This window comes from Pavona decussata, unplaced genomic scaffold (assembly GCF_977016875.1).
Source record: "Pavona decussata unplaced genomic scaffold, jaPavDecu1.1 SCAFFOLD_153, whole genome shotgun sequence".
NCBI lineage: Eukaryota > Metazoa > Cnidaria > Anthozoa > Scleractinia > Agariciidae > Pavona > Pavona decussata.
Window position 1 is genome coordinate 715,001 of NW_028145565.1, and position 22,304 is coordinate 737,304.

At 38.1% G+C, this 22,304-nt stretch overlaps 3 protein-coding genes across 3 annotated transcripts in view; 1 reads left to right on the top strand and 2 right to left on the bottom strand.

Annotated features, from left to right (window-relative positions):
• Positions 1 to 4,376, bottom strand: part of LOC146466160 (PRKCA-binding protein-like) — a 6,965-nt gene extending 2,589 nt beyond the window's left edge. The window contains exons 1-11 of the mRNA XM_085127689.1: positions 4,236 to 4,376; positions 3,906 to 4,146; positions 3,406 to 3,472; positions 2,326 to 2,415; positions 2,158 to 2,211; positions 1,841 to 1,903; positions 1,437 to 1,524; positions 998 to 1,076; positions 780 to 839; positions 584 to 634; positions 1 to 15 (exon numbers count right to left, since the gene is read on the bottom strand). The exon at positions 1 to 15 is cut by the window's left edge and continues 35 nt beyond it. Of these exons, the coding sequence (XP_084983815.1) occupies positions 1 to 15; positions 584 to 634; positions 780 to 839; positions 998 to 1,076; positions 1,437 to 1,524; positions 1,841 to 1,903; positions 2,158 to 2,211; positions 2,326 to 2,415; positions 3,406 to 3,472; positions 3,906 to 4,146; positions 4,236 to 4,267 (840 nt within the window). The 5' untranslated portion in view covers positions 4,268 to 4,376. The remainder of the gene's footprint in view (positions 16 to 583; positions 635 to 779; positions 840 to 997; positions 1,077 to 1,436; positions 1,525 to 1,840; positions 1,904 to 2,157; positions 2,212 to 2,325; positions 2,416 to 3,405; positions 3,473 to 3,905; positions 4,147 to 4,235) is intronic.
• A 36-nt stretch (positions 4,377 to 4,412) lies between these two features.
• Positions 4,413 to 13,171, top strand: LOC146466161 (dynein regulatory complex subunit 3-like). The gene is made up of 11 exons (XM_085127691.1): positions 4,413 to 4,680; positions 4,771 to 4,887; positions 5,599 to 5,765; positions 6,340 to 6,606; positions 7,646 to 7,758; positions 8,379 to 8,553; positions 9,140 to 9,271; positions 10,065 to 10,135; positions 10,513 to 10,636; positions 11,211 to 11,288; positions 12,421 to 13,171. Exons 1-11 carry the CDS (start codon positions 4,521 to 4,523, stop codon positions 12,583 to 12,585), a joined length of 1,569 nt encoding a protein of 522 aa, XP_084983817.1. The 5' UTR covers positions 4,413 to 4,520; the 3' UTR covers positions 12,586 to 13,171.
• Positions 13,172 to 16,428: 3,257 nt separating this feature from the next.
• Positions 16,429 to 18,857, bottom strand: LOC146466162 (uncharacterized). The gene has a single exon (XM_085127696.1). The coding sequence runs from the start codon at positions 18,111 to 18,113 to the stop codon at positions 16,959 to 16,961; it is 1,155 nt and encodes a 384-aa protein (XP_084983822.1). The 5' UTR covers positions 18,114 to 18,857; the 3' UTR covers positions 16,429 to 16,958.
• Positions 18,858 to 22,304: the final 3,447 nt, after the last annotated feature.

The following is a 22,304-nucleotide window of genomic DNA, read 5'->3' on the forward strand; positions in this document are numbered from 1 at the left end:
TGATTCATGTAATGCCTGAAGAAGATTTCAACACATGCCTGTTAAAACAAAATTAATTATATATCCTTTTATGCAGCAAATACTTGCACTGTCCAAACGGTGGAGGTACATGTATACGGTAGCTAACTTGACAGAAGGGAAATGGGTTGATGCAGCACTTAGTTGTATCCGCAGACAACAGGGTGTTGGGGGGTGGGGTAGTAATACTCCAAGTCAATGATTTCATACTAATAAAGGCTGGGTAAAGCAGAAAAAGTACCGGTCTGACTTGACAGGGAACCTGCCTGATGTAGTAGAACTGACAGTCCACAAGATACAATTGACAGATTGGCTAAATTATTTGACAACATTTGTCAAACATGTCAACTCAGTTTTTTGACCCCTTCATTTTGGGCATATTAATTTTGATGAAATTTGGCCAAATTTGATAGAATTGCCAATGGATGCATTTCTGGACATAAGATCATTGTTTACCCATTCCATGCCTCCTTATCTCCTCCATGACTATTTTTATCCAGCCCCATCCCTGCCCCTTGGACATAAAGAAATAAACTTTTTCATGACTACATTATCACAAACTTACAGCATAAGCATACTCTTCATCGTCCATCTCCTTGACTTTCAAGCAGTATGACTAAACAACAAGAAAAGGACAGAGAAACGTTTAGAGTTCTAATTAAAAGAGATGGTAACCAGGCGAGTAAACCACTCTCCCTTTAAGAAAATACAGAGGGATTGTAACTGCATATTAGTGCCAATAATGAGCAACATAAACTTACCAGATACTCAAACTTTGCATCAGCATATTTCTTGATGGTAAGTTTGGTGTCTGGAATAGCCTGTGGAAAGAAACCATTTTAAAATACTCACTTCAAGAACTCTATGAAGGTAAAAATGGTATACATGTATCATGCAGAGAATTGGTGGCCAAAACTTCTAAGAATATGACGCAGTCACCCAAACAGACAATACATGTTGATGTACTTAAAATCCTCACCTTGGAAAGATAAGTGCTCAGGTCACTCAGCATGGGTTTTACTTTCTTTAAGTAATCCAATCCAAGTCTCTCAAAGTTCCTGGGAAAAGGGAATAGAAAATGAAAATAACAACAACAAAAAAACATTGATTAAGGCTGGTTTATACCCTGTGATTTCTCGGCTTTTGTTGGCCTGACAATGTGGAGTGTGAATTGTACTGCTCTGGGCTGACAAATATTATTGTAGCCTGTAAACCAGGCTTTTTTTTGTTTGTTTTTCCACTGAATGTTTTGCATTTTAACAAGCTTTTTTTAATTGTTTACAATTGAAAAAGGATTGTCGCTTGGAATTGTACAACTTTTTACAGAAAAACCGCAAAATAAAATCACAAGCATCACTAACACTTTTACCGAAATCTTGCCTTAATATTGACTTTTCAATTAGAAGAAAAAATGATACCTGTGAGCTTCACTAAAAATAGCAAATGCCTCGCTTGCATTTGGCTGCAATTCCCGCACACCAATAGAGGCAAAGATCTCTCCAAGCTCTACAGAGAAAACAGCAACAACTTATTGAATTTCACAGTTATCAAAAACACCATCTGAATGCAAATATATGTACAATATAATACTATACACATGAAAGAAAAAAGCCCTCAATGACAAATTCAAGTATTTAGTACCAATTGCTTTTTTGGTGGGGAGATCTACAGTGTAGGAGATGGAATTTAAAGAAGGGGCAAGTTCTTCATTATGACAAGTTTTTCCCAAAAACTGCATCCTGTAAAAAAGGGCTTTTTGTATGTAAGCAAGGACAATAAATTCAAAACACATGAAAATGTAAAAACATAATTATAATGTCACCTTTATGTGTTTGTGCTAAGTTGTAGAAGCTTTGAAGAAACTGCCGTGCATGATCAAGAAGACCTGATGAGCAAAGCAATGTTAAGGACATAATTATTTCTGTCTAAAGATGAAATACATGATGGTATAAATCCTGATAAGCTCTTGACTATCTTGATGTCAAAGAATAATTACTTCAAGATTCTGATTCGTGACTAATCTCCTTGATAAAAATAGCTACTTTAGAATTATTTGATTTTAATCTTAATTTTTAATCAATAACCTATTCATTAATATTGAATTTTGAGATCAAGTTGTATATGTCATCCACAACTTACCCTTGTATATGTTAGAATTTTGTTCCAGCTCTTCCAGCTTCTTAACCAGGCCATCTGGAAAGACCAAAACCATGACTTTATGACTCACCAAGATTCAACAAAAAAGTAACAATTTCGTAAATTCTAAATGCTCAAAATGTGCATGTTGTACACCTAGCGACAACTCACCATTGCATAAAATTGCTCTGCTGAGGCCTAAAGCATCTGCAGTGGACGAACTCATGTGCTCAACAATGCGATGCTTCATTTTCTTCATGACTGTGTAAGACAAATACAAATTTCAATGAGAAAGAAATCATGAAAGTAGAATCACTACATGTATTTTGTTAAAGTGATGTCTAAAATAATCCTTAAAACCTAATTACAGTGCAATCTTTCATAAGCAAGTTGAGGTGAAGAAGTGGTGTCAGTAGTAGTTAGTACTCTACACTTTCAATCAAACTTTTTGCATTATAAAATTTATATACAGTCGAACCTCGCATAAGCGACCACCCATAACGTCAAGGATATGTGGCTGCTTACGGGAGGTGGTCGCTTACCAGAAGTCAGACCACAGGGGGTCAATTTAGGGTAATTTACATATGGTAATTGCGGAGACCCTTTTGCCCACCAGTGCTTATCAAAACCCAAAGTAATAATGCCATTTTCGCAATGTTACATTTCAAGCATAAAACATCTACAACTTTCAAGTTTGTTTGTTTGTTACATAATCCAGTTGATGTTCTTTATCGCCACAATTTTTCTGTCGAGTAATACAAGGTTGAGAGAGTCATCACTGGTCATGCATGTACATGCATGCTATTTACAAGGTAAGAGAGTTTCTTTTTTCTACAAGGGATTCAACCTGATTAAAGATTATTTCCGTGTACACTATAGTGCATGTGTATGTTATCCATAATGCTAAGCTATTTTGGGAGACACTTCCGTAGCTCCAGCTGTCGTCCGCTGTCATAATGTGGGCCAATATATTACAGTGACATGTCACACATTTTGCAATTTCTGCCCGTGAGAGATACAGATCACAATGTTGGATATGAGCTCCCGGTGATCTACCGGGACATTTTGTCATGTGATATTTTACCAACTTAAAATCATGTGACAAAACGTCCTACAACACTTGACAAAGATTCCGAGAGGGAATGGAAAGCTTGTATTTCAACATAAATTTTTGATCCTGAAAACGAAACCTTTTTGTTTGATATAATATGACAGGATCAATTGTACCCATTTTTTCTCTAATATACTTACTGATATCCAATGTTTTTCCTTCTGTAGGCTCAGCATGTAGCTTTACATAGTTGATTGTCACTTCATCCTAATGTGTGTTAAAAATGTAATTAACTTTTAAGTGATGTAAAATGTAGAACTGATACAATAACAGTGTAGGTAGCAGTCTCATCCTCTCCATATGAGACTAAAATAATAAAAATAATATAAAATACAGAATTAAATAAGAAATTTAAGAGTGACTACCACCTTTTCATAATGGAGAGACCGAAATGCAAGAGACTTTCCAATCAGTCTACGCATACAAGCGCGTCTATTTGCCATCAAAATTAAATAAAGATCTTTACATTAATAATTAATGACACGTATGAACAATAATAAATCCAGATCGCTCATTCATGGAAACCTTCGCTTTACATTAGCTCACTTATCTCTAAAGATTTTCACCTTGAGAAGGTTCATAGATTCAGATGTCCGATTTAACCTTTTATATCTGTAAAGTACGTGTATTCAAAACTTACTTTCACCGCTTGTATCGCTCTCGCCACGTCTACTTTGGTCTTCCCTCTCAGTGATTTACCATTTACGCCAACAATTTCATCCCCAGCTTGAAGCACACCTTCTCGTGAAGCTGGCGTGTTGTCGAATACTTGAACCACATAAAGACAAGGACAAAGAGGTGCTCCTCCACCAATGCTTATGCCAATTAAGTTTTGTTTGTCCTTTTTCAACACAACCGATCCTGGTTTGCCTTGAAGACCTCTGCCAAAATACCACAAAAATACGTTGATTTGAACCAAACCGCCACAGTGATCAATATCATTTATATTATATCCTTCTCTTTTTCTCACCTTGGGTCTATTTCATACTCGTATTCCATCATTTTGTTGGAGTAGAATCTTTACAAACGTCTTACAATCTTTGATTTTTATCCAAAATTGTTGATTTCTTGATCTCATCATGAGCCTTCACTGCTTACCCAGCGGATTCCGTAAAGAGCATGAGTCTAGATAGTCTTAGGTACCAGTCCTCCTGAAGGCAGTCTGCGTTGTCCAGGACAACAAGAAACAGTGCGAATTTTGAAAGTTCTCTTTTACTCTTGTTCAAATGTAGCCTTTTTCTCTGTCTTTTACGCAATGAGTCGTCTTTACGACACAATAGAGCCCTCTGTGATCGATGAGCAGATGCTCAAAGATGCTGTCGAGGAGCAAGGACCGAAAGGCGAAGCCGGAAGGATAGCCAAACAAGAAGGCATTGATTTTGGAGATGTGCTTTCGCTGAGACTTGATTTCAAAAGTAGGTTTATTTTGATCGTTTGCAACGAAGACTTCACCTTGGTTTTGTTTGTAGGTTTCTTAACGGTGTTTTTGTGTTTTGTTTGCGAAGATATTCTAAAAATTGACAACTTATGGAGCTTTGTCAACCTAACCAAGCTGCAAATGGACAACAACATTATTGAAAGAATAGAAGGCCTGGAAATGCTTGTTAACTTGGAATGGCTGGGTATGATGTTTTCTTTATGCACAGTAAAATGCTGAAGGAGTGTAAAAAAATTAAAACAAAACAAACGGGGTTAATAATTGACCCAGTTTGTTTTGTTTAGAATTATAGTACAAAACAAGTAGTCAACATCCCCCCCCCCCCCCCCCATTACATTATTACATTGTTTTCCAGGGCCATATTTCTATGTTGTTTGTGAAAAACATACTTGATATAGGGTTCAAGTGGGCAAGGCATAGTAACGTAAATTCGTTCTTTGATCCCTAGTACTAAGGTAGCTCGGCACCAGTCTGCAGAAGCATACATGTAGCAAGTACTGTGATGCATAAGTTTTCAGAAAGATGCCTATGCATGCCTAAGATCTCATTGACGTCTTCCATACTCTGCAGACTGAGCTGCGCATGTACATTAACAAAATAAAATCCTTTGTGTAGCACCGAGCATCTGAACCTGGGTGGACAATCCTTTGCTTTGTACGAACACCCTGACTGTCCATTCCTCAGTCAACCTTGAATGTTTCTGATTCTTTATCTCCAATTAAAAATTACATGTAGAAGATTGTGCAATCAATCTGCACAGGACTGTATATCTAGGTGATTAATAATTCTCATTGGCAACCAAGTGGACCTATTTGTATTTTCACCTGCCTTTGTACAAATCTTGAAGTATAGAATAAAATAAATTAATACATAACATTTTGTAACTCCTTTGCAGATCTTTCATTTAACAACATAGAAGTTATTGAGGGACTTGACAAACTCACCAAACTAAAGGATCTTACTCTCTATAACAACAGAATATCAAAAATTGAAAACATGGACTCACTTTCTGAGCTTCATGTGTTTTCAGTTGGAAATAACAGCCTAAAACAACTGGATAATGTAAGTATTGTTCATTAAAATGGTATCAGGTTTTTTAATTGTATCTTTTCCTGGTGTACAGATATGCCAGACTGCTAGATGGAGTACTTTCAGTATATTTTTTGGAAGATTGGTCTGAAGTTTTGTCCAAGCTGCAATTTTCTTTTCAGTTCTTAACCTACATGTAGCTAGCTGGCTTACACATGTTACTCTGTAAATTTATAGTTTCACCTACACTGTATAAATTAAAAGAAAAAAATAGTTTTAAGTTGTTATTAAAATTAATGTCAATCTTAAATAAATTTAATTTTAAGGTAAAGTAATTTAAAAATTATCAGAAAATCTGTAAGCATTTTTAACACAGTACCCTGTCTGCCTTTACCATTAACTTCATTCAAATCTCTCTAGAAACAGTGTATACTGTGTAACCTGTTATTCAAAATGATACCAGGGTAATGTGTAATATTACAAGGAAATAAACTTTTTTTTTTACTGATACTGTCCTTGGTGAAACAGGGTGTCCAGCAACTGCGTTGCAGCTCACATTCCAAAAACCTTTAGTTATCTTCTCATTGTCTTTTGAACTGCATTTCAGGTTTTGTATCTGCGAAAATTTCCCTATCTAAGAACTCTTAATCTGAGTGGAAATCCTTTCTCAGAGGAAGCAAATTACAAAGAGTATGTAATTGCACATCTACCAGAGCTTGTTTACTTGGATTTCCGTCTGATAGATGAGTCGGCACGTGAAGCAGCAACTGAAAGGTATAAATATTCAATAGAGGAGTTGGTACATGATGAGACTATAGCAAAGAGAAAACAAGATGAACTGGAAGAAAAACAACAAGAGAGACAGCTACACAAGGTAACTCTTACTAATTTCTGTCAGTTGCATTTTTCTCTTACCAGTGTTGTTTCATTTTTTTCTTATTTTGGGTGAGTCTATTCTGAGATCCTTTTAGCATACTAATTAAGGACGGTGCCTACTAATACCGAATTATTTTTGTGCGGCTTATGACTATGCGGGAAAAGCAGATCTTACCAAGGGTTATTGGAATCCAAAAGGAAAATTGGGGGTAACCACGCATTTTTCAGAGATAATTAAGCAATAATATCTCTAAAAAGCGCCAAAATATAAAGCAATGTATGGGATTTTTTTCCTAAATTGAAGTTTAATTATCTCTGAAAAATGCATGGTTATCCCCAATTTTCTTTTGGGATACCAAGAGCACAAGCTACGTTCTGTTTTCTCCGTATAGTTTTAAACCGCGCAAAAATTTTCCTGTATTAGCAGGCACCATCCATAGGAAACCCGAGTATCTCGAGATGCGCAGAACGTATGCGCAGTAACAATAGTTAAGGCACCGTCCTTAATGCACATCTGGTTGCCACTCTGTAGGTCATAACCTATGAATCTTAGTTCTAAGCCCGTCTATCTATCAATCTGGCTATAATTGCAATACCAGCTGAAATACTCATCATGTTTTTTTAGTTATTGATGAAATTATAAACATTTCGCTCTATCACCAGTGTCTCTGAAATGTTTTATAATCATATTATAACCTGACATCTTCCTTATACTGTAGCTGTCTGCATGGTTCACAAAAATTCCCAAACACAACATGACTTGATAATCGGTTACAGTGCACCTATCATAATTTAAATAAAGTTGTTTATTCTGATATAAAAAAAGGCAAGTGAAGACTTTTAACTATTGCTACTGAGTAATGATTAGTCTTGAAAGCAACCATTAAATTAAGACATACAAATGCTTCGAACATCCTTTTAAATGCAAAAATTAACAAAGAAAATATTTTTGGTTTGCAGACCAGTCTCAGAAGTTCTTGACATAAAGGATGTTCAGTACTTTTATTAAATAAATGAATTCATGTTTTTTTTTTCAGTTGGCTTACATAGAGGATCTGAATGGTCCATGGCTGTTTGAAGGCATGTATGCTGAGGATCCTGAAGCCAGTAAACTATCAGCTCTTCCAGGAATGCAAGAACTGCTAGAAGGGTATCCTTTACAAGTACAGTGATTTCATATATGTTTTCAACCTCGGTTATATCATTCATAATGTTAATGTTGTTGTTGTTGTTGTTGTTGTTGTTGTTGTTGTTGTTCTTCTTCTTCTTCTTCTTCTTCTTCTTCTTCTTCTTCTTCTTCTTCTTCTTCTTCTTCTTCTTCTTCTTCTTCTTCTTCTTCTTCTTCTTCTTCTTCTTCTTCTTCTTCTTCTTCTTCTTCTTCTTCTTCTTCTTCTTCTTCTTATTATTATTATTATTATTATTATTATTATTGTTATTAACATCAAGATTATTATATAGGACCTGCCAATGAACTGTACACTCTTGGGGACATGTGTAAGTGCTTGCTTATAGAGAACTTGTTTTTATTTGACTGCATAATCAGTCAGCTGCTTTTTTCTATCTTCCACTTTTAAAAGACTTTTGATGGTGTTTTTAGGCTCATAATAATTATTTGTGCTGGTTTTTGTGCCTACTGTATTACTGTCACAGGCTAGGTTGTATAATGATGTTGTTATTTACAGTTCCTGCTTGTGTCCATGTTACTGTTGGGTCAGTTTTACCTTTACTTCCAATTGCAATAATAGTGCATTCTACCTTAACTTAACCAAGATACAAACAAAAGTTTACAGCTGTCTGTGAGGAAATATTTGAGTTTGGTTTGAAAGAACATGAAAAAAGAGAGGCTGAAATTGCTTCATTCTTCTCCTGTCTGGAGGAAGCCACACAAGATAATAACAATGCTGGTGTTAAACACATCCACAACTATATTGAATACAAGAAAAAGGTGCGTTTCTTTTTCAATTAATATCAGATGGAACTTAAAATGATCTAAACCCTTACTGCTGTTAAACAAAAATCCTAGGTTTTACAGCACTACTAGAATGCATATAGTGATCCATGGTTTTGACTGTATTGCATGTACAATTTTCTTCATAATGTAAAGATCATTAATAAGGTTTTATATGGAATCAAGGATCAAATGGCTGGTATTGGGATCACAGACACAAAATCTGGGATCAAAACATTGGAGTCAGCATCACAGTTTTTTTTTCTGTCTTAAGAGGATTTCCCATTCTATGTCAATAGTTGACTCACTTGCATCTTATCTTCATTTAGTGCAGCATTTAACAGCTTTCCAGTGAATTTGGAATGGAAAAATTGGTCTGTAACGTCAAATGGGAAAGGGCCAGTGCATTGTAATGATTTAAATCATACACACCAGACAGTATTTCTAAACAGGCCTCAGCACCATGATCACTTTATGTGTGAGGCAAACTATTTCCAGCTCATTGCCTTGGTTCTCGCCAGTTTCTGCTTGACAGAAGAAATTTGATGTTGATGACAGTTGTTCTGACTTGTTTACTTGTTAGGTATTTTTGGATTACACCAGTATGACGGATCAGGGTCACATGGAGAGCTTGATGAAGGAGATCTTAGGAGAGATCAGAAAACTGTGGGACACACTTATGGGACTTGAAATGGAGCTGGTGGATCAGTTAGAGGTAAGGAATTCTTATTAAGCCACTTCCAGTTATCATGTCATGGAGAGGTGAGACATTTAATGTGCAAGGAAAATTATTGTGAGGGGAAAAGAAGGTAGGCCACAACAAGTCAGGAAAAGTTGGAAATATAACAGGTTAAGATGTTGGCAGTCAATGAGTGTTAATAAATTACATTTTGATATGAAAATAGCATAATGAAATTATTTTGGGGATGAAAAAGTTGCTGAACAATCCAATACAATCCAGTCCAACTGTGCATAAGCAGTCACCCTATGTTAAGTGTCAGTTCTCAAAATTGTACCGTATATTTTAATACTGTAAACATGACTTTAGCCTACATAGCTGACGAAATTCTTTGCAAGGTGGCAAAATTTTGGCAGCAGAGATTCAGTGTATGGCAGGCAATGCGTGGCAAAGCAGTGAGGAGGATCAGGCTCGTCCACTTAAATTGTTCACGGCTCTGCCACCAAAATTTAGGTGCCAGCTACAGCCTGTACACAGGCTATCTTGACATCCGCATGTGTTTTTATTGTCTTCACCTGGACTAAGCGGCCACTATATTCAAGAAAAAATAAAACCATACTCATAATCAAACTCCAGATTGATAAAATGTCTTGGATACATCTTCTTGTTCATCATATTTGTCTTTCATGGACATTTCTTATAGCTAGTTGAACATAACATGTATAGTGTCACTGTAAGTAGAGTTATCCTGACTTGTATATGCGTATAAATACCCATTAGAAATTGCATTATCATCACCAAATGTTACTCTGTTTTTGTATTTCGGCAGGATACAATTAAAGACTTTGAAAGAAACATGGCAGATCTTGTAACCGCCTTTATTGAACAAGTGCAAGGATTATATCCTTCTCTACATTAAATGTTGAATTTCTGAACATTTTACTGCACAAAATATTCAAGTTTTTTTTTTTTTTTTTTTTTTTTTTTTTTTTTTTTTTTTTGCAGAAATGGCATTTTAATGTATTCTGCACTCAAAAATTACGTTTAGTCTCTTGAAAAGTCATTTGACTGTTATGACGTAGTTTGGGTCCTTGAATTTAAGAGGAAAGGGTTAATTTAGTCTTTCCAGAAACTAAGGGTTTGTTAGGTTCGATTTTTTTTTCTTTTTTTTTTGGGGGGGGGGGGAGGGGGGGAAGGGGGGTTTAACTGTATAGGATGTTAAAATGCAACAGTGATTTTCACATGTAACCTGTGGTTGATTTCTTGACCATACTCACAATGACACAGTTGCGTGACATGGAAAACATCCATCATGAAAAAGTATCGGATATAGCTGTGGTCACACTTGAAAAGCTGATGAAGAATGAGCTGGAGGAAGATCTCCCTGATGACCTGAGAATGGTACGATTCCAATGCTACCATCATCCCGTTATTTTAAAATTGTAGACTTAACTCTCAGCATCTTCGAATACTTGGAATATGTTTGCTTCCCAGATCGTCTTTTACTTCCATTTGGTCTGGCCTCTGTAATCCGATAACGCACCGCAGATGATCTCAAAACTTGGTAAGAACAAAGACCTGAAAGACGTACGGCGAGCAACGTGACTGATGTTCTTACCACGTTTTGACGTCCTCTGTGCGTTATCAGAGTACAGAGGCACGGCAAAATGGAATCTGTTTGTTTTATACATTGTTTTGATATCGGTTCTCCCACATATAGTAAGAAATGTTTTCGAAAACATCAGTGATGATTTGCGCAGAGATCAAGGAAAGCACGCCTAATGGATAATGCATTTAGTAACAAGGCCAGTGATTGGCTCACAACTTTCTATGGATGATGACGTCATTCGTGCGTCTGTTCTTTAATCACAAACCCCTCTAGACCAATTAAAACTCGAGTTTTACACTGGTTATTATCTAAAGGGCTGGTAAGCGTTATTCGAGGCTTGACTCTTGTTTTGTTTCTTCTCTTAAGCTATTTGTTGACAAGGACACCATAATGAACGCTGTTAGCGCTTCTCATGACACTCATCTTCTCAAGATTGACAACAAGGTAGCAATTAACTTGTAGTTACTGTATAGTTGAATCATGATAACCAAACAGGTCGGCTGTAGTAGCTCTCTACTGAAGTGAACATGCAGGGGAAAATAGCCGGGGATTTCGGTACCACAAAGCTTGTTTGCTCGCAAGAAACTTTCTCCCTAGCCTGGGTAGCAGGTGTAATCTGGATAGTAGTCTAGTTTTTGCACCCAATGTTTTGGCATGTATGCTCAACGATTTGTCCGTTATCCTTGAAATGAATGAATGAACAAACGAACGAACGAACAAACGAATGAACTCTTATATACCGCACATATCACCAAGTCTCATGGCGGTTTACATTTGTATGGGGTGAGATCGGACGTCAGCATGTGAAGGCGCCTCTGGCAGCCGCTATCGGTCCATGTGCGTAGAGCCATCGTAAAGGGTGTTAGCTACCAACAAAACGAGGGCTGGGATTCCAGCGAACGCACCTGTAAGCTTCCAGGCTTGAATTTAACCGTCTTCTTTATTAATCAGTTCGAAAGACGAATAAAAGAGGGGAAAATAGATTTTTCAGTAAACTCAGATTTTAGTATTCAGTTGCCTTTAAAGCGCAATCATTTCAGTTGCTGTAGCTGTCGAAATATAATAAAGGGACCTTAAGATCTCTTACATTCAAACAGATTGAAGTCTTAGTTCAGTATTCACCCAACTTACTCAAAAGAAACAATAATCTCTTTTTCCGACTTGACGCACGCTTGTGCTTGGGCAGGGGGAGGGGAGGGACAGGAACAGGCATAATGTACCTCAATGCAGTGAGCCTGCCTGCCATAGAACGGTTTCCAACTGAGTGTCGATTTTGCTTTACTGCACTCGGTGATTGGTTAGCATATCTCGTGCCGCTTTCTCCATCAACGAAAAGCAAAACCAAACCAATCATGAACCAATCAGCTCGCAAGCGTTTCCCCGCGTTTGACGTTGGATACTGTCGGATACACGTATTTGCTTCGAGTTCTGATTGGTTCATTGCGCTGTTTAGATCTTTTGTGATTGGCTAGAGTAATTACTTTGGTTTTGGTTTTACAACACTCAATTGAAAACCGCCCTAATATAGAAAACATGAATTAGGATTTCATCGCCAGTGTGGTTGTGTCATTTCTAGGAAGATGACGTCCTGACCCGAGCCACCACGAGAATGCAGTCACTGATTGAAAAAATCCACAATGACGAAGTTATCAGGAACCGAAACAGAGTGGCAGAGATAAATAACTTAGTAGATCATTTTAGAGACGAAGCAGAAAGCTACGAAGACAAGGGTCCCATCTAGTGCATTGTACCAGGGTGAACGCCATGAGGCGTGCTTTGATGATTTTCAACTCTGCTTTCGGTGTAGTTACCACAGATGCTGTTCGATTGAACGCTACATTCGTTGTTATTACGTACATTTTTAACCGTTGAATGTAGTGTGATCCCTACATTTTTACTTTCGAGTTGCCGAGATACCACTCATGTAGTTAGTTGTATGCTGTATTGTAAAAAGTGTGCTTGGTTTACTGCAGCAGTACATGTACATATTACGTTTGTGTAGCTTAAATATAATCTTACGTCAATTTTTCCAAGGAAGTTGAGAAGATTTTTTGAAAGTAGCGTCGTCCAATTCAACAAAAGACAAAAATTGGTGTTGCATGGACGTTATTCTGTAGTACATTGTTAGTGAAGGCAAAATTATGGAAATTATAATAGTGAACGAGCAGGGATGACCACTCGCTACATCCATCGCGCGCGCTACCAAACTAAAGAGAAGAAAGAGACTGCTTGTAGTCTCAGTAGAATTTGGTTGATATTATTATTGTTGTGTGAACTGATAAAGAGTGGCAGTATTGGTCCGTTAAAGTATAACTGTTATAAACTCACCACCAGCCACCTACAAACTCATGCTTGTTCTCCAATCTAAAAGTTTTTTTTTTTTTTTTCATCCTCCACTGGTTGATTACGAACTCACAAAATGACCAGCACCCTGCATCGATTTTGATGTCCTGGGTTCCTGATGAGTCCGATAACCGTTAACCCTAGCTTTAACCGCTAATATCAAAGAACAAATTCTCCTATCTTGTCTCCACACTTTTCTTATAAAAGTTCTGGGGAGAAGTTATTAAAATATCAAGAAAATTCATCTTGGGGGATCATATCCTTAATTCTCATGACCTCAGGGGTTGAGTGAGCATTGATATTACCAGGAGAAACTTGATGCTGATCACTGTTAGGGCTTAAATGGTCGAAGCCTGATTTTTTTTAGGTCTGTGGTATTTGTCTACATCATGCTTTTCACGTTACCATTCTCCCACCAATAGCGTAGTTCCACTACTCACTATATAAACACATCCAAACCACAATTCTTGATTCGCTCTGACGAAGGGCTGACAGTCAGGGCTGAGTTGCTCGAAGCATGGTTAGCGCTAACCATTGGTTAAAAGGTTGTTATGGTTGTTATGGTATTTAACCCGGGTTAGCACTAACCATGCTTCGAGCAACTGGGCGAACTTCAGCGCTCGAATCTCTCAATGAGGGGGGTGAATAGGGGTATATAAATCCGCCGATCCGCTAAAATTAATGGCTGAATCCGTCGATCCGCTCAAAAAATCAACTAAATCCGAATCCGCAAATCGTTTGCCGCGTTAGATGATACGTGAGATACAAAGCGACTTCAGTTGTTGGAGTTGCCTTGCGTGATATTGTGTTTTAGCGTTGAGGATGACTATCAACGAAATATTTATGTAACCAACGTCTGCATCGAAACAAAATCTTGCAGATACGAGAAAAAAGAGCAAACTTGAACTTCCTAACAACCAAAATCCAAAATCCGGGCCCCAAAACTGGATAAAACCGCGATCCGCTGTGATCATAGGATCCGCAGATCCGTTAAAATTTCGCTCTGAATCCAGAATCCGGGGTAAAATATTTACCAAATCCGCCGATCCGTAGACCTATTCACCCCCCTCCTCAATTACGGTGACCAAATTACCTCATAAACTCAGTCCACCAAACCAAATACTCGTGTAGATCATCCTAGTGTGCTTGTTGTTCAACGTACGATTCAGCTATCCTGTATTAATATCAACTTTTAATCCAGTCGGATGAACGAATGAGTAAAACACTTTCATCCTTTAGTTTTCACTTTGACTTATTTTCACTTTTGGCCTAAAATAAGTTGTTTAACACGTTTTCAGCCAGAGAAACCAATCTACTTTAGGCAAGCTTCAAAATGTTCAGCTTTCGAGCAATCGAATGTATTGCCTCCTTCCCATGTACGAGTCTCCTAACAACGACTATGTGGGAGGCTAGAAATCAAACTGAGCATATGTTTTATGTTTCAGACAAGACAATCTTATCCCAAGGGTTAAATCATTATCGAGAGGTTAATTGTGGCTGCGATCAAACTTGTTTTTTTTTTTTTTTTTTTTGTTTCTTAGCTCGTGGGTCAAACCTTTGCGCCCCGTGTGGCTTTACATATTAGCAAAATCACGTTTTACACAACTGCAAAATAATAATGACTAGTAATGATATTGGCAATAGTAAATAACAATGATTATTAATTAATTGGACATTAAACCAAACATGCACTAAGCTGCACTTATAATATTTTTAAAGGGGAAGTATAACGAAAATTTGCTGTCATTTCAAAAACCCATAAATGTTTGACTGTTAGCAGAAACAACAAAATAATTGTCAAGTTTGTTAAAAATTATCACCCCAGGGGCCAGTTGTTCAAAGGCCGGATAACTTAATCCTGTGGATAAGTCACTATCCAACAGTTTCAATCTGTGCAAAGATTTCAGTATTTTCTCTTGTACAAGCGAATATGCACACTCTCACCAGAGTTAAGTTTGGGAGTGTACGAAAACCTTGGACAACGTTTAACGTGAAGTATATTTTAGACCCTGTATAGTGCCTTATCCAGCGGATAAAGTTATCCGGCCTTTGAACAACTGGGGCCAGTACAATAAAACTGTCAATTAGTGCCTCTGGCCAGAGACAGGGTAGGCCGGTTTCGATTGAAACTTGAAAAATATTAGGCTAACGTTTTTCAAGTTCTCGCATTTTTGTTTCCAAAATGCGCTGGAACAGACCACAAGTCGTTTCTTTCAAGAATTGAGTTGATTTCGTTCCTCACGTCATTCTAGAATTATTTGGCAGGTGATTGAAGGTCTTATTTCATCATTTTTAACAAAAGATATCAAAAACCCCATGATACTTCCCCTTTAAGTCAGATATTATGGATTGTTTTCTTACTGTTCTTACATAAACCTAAACAGTTATAATAATAGCAATAATTATAGATGGGTGGCAGTTTGTTTTATTTATTTTTAATAATAATAGATCGATAAGCGGCGTCATGGATTTTACAGAATTGCGAGGTTACGAAAGTATAATGACTTCGATTCTTAGAATCACAAGGGTAGCAGGTAGTGATTGATTAATCGCTACTTCAGGGAGTGGTCGCCCCTGCCCATGCGAGCCCAGGGCCTAGCGGGCTCCGGATGTTAGTATCTAACTTGAGCCCCTGCTCAGGGTTACGAGCACTGATCATCTGAGATGACATCAACCTCCAGGAAGTTCAGAAGATGGCACTCCTAGGAGCAATGCAAGTTTTGTGCAGTGCTATCCCTTTTTCAGGGGAGGGGGGGGGGGGAGGTTGTGACGCCTTAACAGGTAGCGAATTCAGACGACTTCCACGCCCAAAATCGTGTCAGTCCGATTCCACACTGAGACGACCTGTCTAAGCGCTATGTTAAGACAAACTGTTCTGGGGTCCAAACACTTGTGTCTGGTAATGTGAAAACAACACTGTTTTTGGACTTAAAATAACAAACAACATATGCGAGACAAATGTATTTATCAAAAACGAATTTCAATTAACTGAGCCGATAGTTACCGCTAAATGATTTTTCAGCTGTTCACGAAAAAGTCACTTTTAAAAAATCATGAATCTAAATGTTGCTCCGTTATTTTCTCTTAATCAATACTTTTGGAAAGGTGCATGGGAAAAATAGAAACAGTTTTTTGGACATAACTTGCCAGCCCTTGCAGACTGTTGGTCATGGCATTGGTGAGCTACAGTTAACTTTGGCATAAGGATTGATCGGCTGGCATAAAAATATGGAGACTCCCTTTTTTTCTTTCCCCCTTTGTTGTTCTGTTAAAGTCAAATAAATTAACTAATCATTGGGTTTATTCTTAGCACCTTTATCCTATTGTTACCTTTTCCCGAAACGAAACTCGACCCTGATCGTAGGACGAAGATTGCGAAACCAGATTATTACGGGTTGAGTTATCAGCTGGGCTTTGCTTTTCCAGCAAGGTTGAAATCTGTATAAAGTACATCTGTACTTTCTTATTCGTTTAAGCCTTTCTTCACAATAGTTAGTTATCACTCGAAAGTATAAAATCAGTAAATGTTATATTGCTATGCTATCTTGTGTTATTTTTCCGACTTTTTAATCGCTTCTCAAAGATGTTTACATCGCATTAACTTAGTGTCGATCATTCATTTGTATCATCTGTCAGGCTTTTGCGTGTTTTTCTCCTATCAAACTTAGGAACGCAAAGTTGTTAAACAAAAGTCGAACGACTTAAGATCTTGAAAACAGCCAAAAACAAACCACTTGAATATATCTTTCCAAGCTAATTTGCATTTTGTATTTACCAAGGAAACTCTTCGTTATCGGTTGTTTTTATCCGCAGGTAGCGGCAGTAGCGAAGATCCTGTGTAGTGTATTTAGTGTCTAAAGACTTGCTGACACCAATCTTGACATGACTGTTTACCAAGGGTTTGTCTGCTTTATTCCCTTGCTTTTTGCTTTTCGTTTCTTGGAGGTAAATAGGAGGTAGTTTTATCGGAGGAAGGAGATCCGATAAGGGTTTCTGTTCGGGACTGCTTTCTTCTGCAGTAGGACTAAGTTCCTCTCTTTTTGGTCTGCTGCAAACTGTATGTCGTCTTGTTATTTGTTTGGAAGTCGACGAGCTGTGCTTCCGTAATGCTTCCTTCGTAAGCCCAGAGTTTTTTCTACTCAAACTTCGCGATCTATCACGGCCGACAGGGTGTTTTCTAACTCTAACACCGGAGTTGTCCCCTCGCGTTAATGTCAGTCCTGTATTACTGAGATTTCCCTCTGAGCTTGCCTTGCTAACCTCGCTTTTTGTGTCCCAGTTTTCCATATACACATTAGCCCTGCCTCCCCAACTTATCTTACGCCTTTGATATGGCTTCGATGTAGTTTCAACCGGCTTGGTTTTCGTGGCAACATGTTCAAGTTGTTCGTTCCCTGTGTCCAAGTTCTCCACATAAACATTAGCTCTGCCTCCCCAGCTAATCTTACGCTCAGGTTGAGCCGCGCTCGATATAACGGGCTCTTTAACCGCGACCAAAGACTCTTTAAAATGGGCGATTTTCTCTGCCCAGGGCTGTTTTTGTCTTGGATTCCGATTAAATGTGTCTTGTGAGCTTGAAATATCCTTCACGTTTTTAAACGAAGGCGTTGTTTCCCAACATGTCATGTGGTTATTATCCGCGACGTTGTTTTCGTATTCTGAAGCGCGCTGTTCCTCATCTGAACTAGAATCGTCATACGGCAGCTGTTCTTCAAGTACCATTTGATGATCTAAAGCGCGGCAAAGAAGCTGTGAGCGCGTCTTGGAAAAGTCAGTTTCGAGTTCCTCTTTCTCTCTGTCAAGTTGTTTGTGAAATGTCTGTAGTTCGCAATCACTCCTGGCGTTGTTTGCAAGCAGCTTTTTGATAGTCAATCGCGGCAAAGTAAATCCCTCGTAAACAAATTCTTTCTTTCCATTACTCGCCATGTCCGCAGTCTATAGGAATTTAACAGGCACTGTACAGAGCACACTCCGGTGACATTGTTTTTCTTTCGTCTCGATAGAAACTTTGTGCAGCATTACATTGCACTGTTTATGGAGCCGATCTATTTGTGACCTTAACGACCCCGAAAAATAATCGTTTTACGTGTTCGATAAGATGTCAGCTATTTAACCTAAAGGGCTTAGAATGCTTGCGTTGTCAAATGGTTCGTGTTGAGCATATTTCGGCTTCTTTGGTTGAACATTATTGACATATCTGAAACTCCGACACATCTTTTGCGAAAATATTATTAACTGCCTTGGGACATAGCAAGGTTGACAAAAATAGGTATATCAATTGCAGCACGAGCGGTGATTTGTTGTAATTAAGTAAATTAACTTACTGTACTGTACCTATCGCGTGTTATCACAAAGACACGTGACTAAGCCCGATTGCGTGACCCTTGTGCCTCGCGTGACTTATTTTAATCATGTTTCGTCACGAACCGCACGTGATCGACAAGAGTTGTGCTTTGATGGCTTCCTACTGCAAGCACCACCTGATTATCACAAACAAAAGAAACGCAACAGAATTAAAGCGACTAACGTATTTCTCTAGCTATTGTCCTGTGATCTGAATGATTCTTGTTTTATTATTGCATGAATTGTTCATCACCAGCTTCTCAGTGGAGGTATTAAGGTATGAGTTGTTTGTGTGGAACACCCTTTGCTTACAGACAAGGAATCAACTAAAAACGCCGAATACCCTTGTCCACTATTTGCAGCGCGTGGTTGCTGACCTTTTTACCTCCAGCGACGCCTATGCCATAGAATATTTTTGATTTAGTGAAATGCAATCAATGGTTCTTCAGGAATAGCATCTCCATTTATTCAAATTTATAGTTATCTCAAAAGCAAAGCGTATTTTCACAATAAACTGCTATCATATCATCTCTAACAGTATAACATGGCTGCTCACAGACTTCCTATTTTCTCATCCGAGATAGATCCAAAAACAGCGTAAAGAATACGAACAGACAAGTAAAACAAGTTGATTATGGTTTTCAAAAATGCGAGTTTTATTGCAGTAATCAATTGAGAATGATATTGACGAGTAGAGAAAATTATCTGCATTAACGACATGCTAACTAGTTAATATCACTTTGTTATAATCACTTGCATAGTCAAGAGTGCATAAACTTGAAAAGTCCCCAAATTAATCCTTGATAGGAAAATATTTTTTATACGCGAAATGCAATACATTTGCAGAGCTTTCATTTACAAAGGTCCCACTCACTCGAGTGTTTTATATTATCTACAGACTCAATAGTTTGAAATGTGACACAAGAGGGACTAAGTCAACATTTCGGCTCTCAACCTGATTACAGCTAATCAGTTAGTCAACTTGGAAAGGCTGTTTTGTTTCTTCGGGGTCTGTGTGTAAAACCCATTTAATAAAGGTCAGTTCAGTCAAACCTAAATAATATCTGTTGTAGTCAGATCAAGCTGAGTTCGTGCTTCTACACACGCACGTCAGAACTACAGTTCAACATACAATTTGTTCCCTACCTCATCCTCAGGTTTCTCTCTTTGTGTGTCCTTCTCATCCAGCTCCGCGCTCCTATTTTCCATTCTCTCAGCAATTTTCTTCCAACAATGTTGATTGAGCTGTTTTCTTTATCGTTTTGTTCTGTTTGTTTGTTGTTGTTGCCAGTTGTTTTTAATTTTGCACACGCCTTTTAAAACGTGTGCACTCTCCTGTCATCCTGTGGTTAAGTTCATGATGATTTTCAAGGTTGTTCCGTAACTTTTGGGGGGCTGTAATCTTTAGGTGTGTCAGTGTAATCAGAGCCACTATTGATAGCAGTACTTTGCTGTGGTGTTACAGTTACTATGCTGTACAAGGTGGCTACTAACTTTTGAATCTATGGATGAAATCTTAAAGTTTGACAAGTCACATTCAGCTATTGAGTGATAATTTCCTGTTGTGCAGTTTTATTATCTAAAACGCTTGTTGTTCCGAACTTTTTGACATATTAACGAGACTATGTACCGCTTTCCTGTGGCGCGCTTTTTTTATGTTGCAATGTCCCGAGCTTCTAACCGTTTTGAAGATGAACACTCAAACACGAAACTGCTACTGAGTGGTTCAATTGCCTGGTGTTATTGCTCTCTACAAATGATCTCATTGCCGTTTTGTATAGATCAAATTAGAGTTTAATTTTTGCATTGACTATATCAAGTTGTTTATTAGTCAGTGACCTCGTTTATCAGGATAAGCTTGGTTAAGCCTCCTTGACACCATCATGTCTTTCGCGCACGTACATCAAGGACTCGGTACCGTGCTCTGTTTTGTTCCATCCCTGATCGACTACAAATAGTCTCGTTTTCTGCATTTAAACAGACACAGAGAGGAAAAAGAACCAGTCCACAAATGAAAAATTGCAAATTTTTCCACACTTTACCCACTAAAGATTCGTGCAGTTGATCAGCCTATACAGTCCCTGCTCTCGTAATTCATAAACAGCAATACCTTGACAAGCTCATACTGTTCAAGAATCCTGGGGGCGTACTCCTCGGAATCTTTGGTGGGCGGGACGTGCGGCTCGATTCTCCAAACCTTACCCCATTTCAAACCAAAATATGTAATTTTCCGGTACCCATTTTTAGACCTGGCCAGTCTCAAATTCGTACCCATCTTAAGAACTGGTTTCTAGAATCCACACCCATTTCTGTAAATCTGTACCCGTTTTCAGACTTATCACACCAGAATAGTTCAAATCTATACCTTATTCTTCAGATCAAAACGGCTAAAAACCCATACGCTTTGGGACCTCACATACCTGTATAGCTTATATAAGGGAGCCCCCCACTGGGTCCAGAACGTTTCTCTCGACGAATTTGCATCTTACGACGTTGCAATGACTGGAATTTCTCCATTTTATTTATCTATAATGATTCCAACTGTTGCTGTGGCAAATTTGTACGTAAGCCAATAGTGAATACAAAAGATGCAACAAAACATCTTAACTGAACTCACTTTAGTAAATAACTTTTTGGACCTAAAAATATTATCGTCATTTAAATTTTCTAAATAAACATGATTGTCTCATAGTTAATTTAAATAAGCCGGTTTATTTCAAGAATGAATTTATTCAGAGCTCATGAAGTGTCAACAGTTTTAACAAAATGTCAGCTACAGTATAGGGTCCGCCAACGGTAAAAATTGGGTTTATAATGTATCATTCTTTCCGCAGAAATATGAGTATTTGGTTAATCATTTTTCTTAAAACTTCAGGGCCTCCGTATTTCTATCATTGTGATTGTATTTCCCACTGAATTTCCGAGACTGGTTGACAAGTTTGAAATCCGAGTTTGTAGCAGACGAAGGAGATGCTCAATACATGTTGTTGACCTCTTCCATGATTGTTAGGACCCATTTACAGGAGGGAGGGTAACCCTAGCGCAAGAGTCACAGTAGCACTCCCACATTTCTTCTTCTTACGGGATGTGTTTACAAGGCAGATAGAGTGGCTGGCGCTAGGGTAACCCTAAATAGCCGGACGTCCAACTGGTACGACCCGGCTTTCAATACAGCTATTTTCACCTTCCTTCGTTCACAGAAACCAAAAATGCTTCTGGTGAACCGTCTAGAAGCCAATTTTACCATTTCCTACCATTTTCCCCATGACACTTTCGCCTGCTTTGCGCTTTGTAGTATAGTGATCAGGGTAGCCCTCCCTGTAAAATTTTGTTTGTAAATCCGGGCTTTCTTTAACCCTCTTGCTAGCGTAACCCTAGCACTAGAGCACCCACCTTCCTTGTAAACAGGTTCTTAATGATCACCGACGACCTTATCGTCCGTGGACACTATTATTCTGTACATTGAACACCGATCAATGGCTTCCACTTATACAGCTAATATGCTTGAGCCACTTCCCCTGCACTAACGATTCGTTTGGTTATTTGTTATTTTGCTTTCGTCGAAACGCAAAACGCATGCTTAGTTTTCTTCGAAAATTCTTAAGAAACAGTATGATGCAAAACACTTTAATATTAAAAAGGCAAATTACTATGTGTTTTGCTCCATTTTCTGTTTTGCATGACGTGACTATGAGCATGTCCCAATGACGTCGTTGATTGACCGCACTTAAACGTTTGTGTGTAAAGCGTCACATTTTTGCGTCGCTAAAAACA

Coding starts and splice junctions, on each gene's coding strand:
- LOC146466161 (XM_085127691.1), top strand. CDS start 4,521: ATGAGTCGTCTTTACGACACAATAGAGCCCTCTGTGATCGATGAGCAG. Junction 5,766..6,339: donor GCCTAAAACAACTGGATAAT/GTAAGTATTGTT, acceptor ACTGCATTTCAG/GTTTTGTATCTGCGAAAATT. Junction 10,136..10,512: donor ATTGAACAAGTGCAAGGATT/ATATCCTTCTCT, acceptor GACCATACTCAC/AATGACACAGTTGCGTGACA.
- LOC146466162 (XM_085127696.1), bottom strand. CDS start 18,113: ATGGCGAGTAATGGAAAGAAAGAATTTGTTTACGAGGGATTTACTTTG.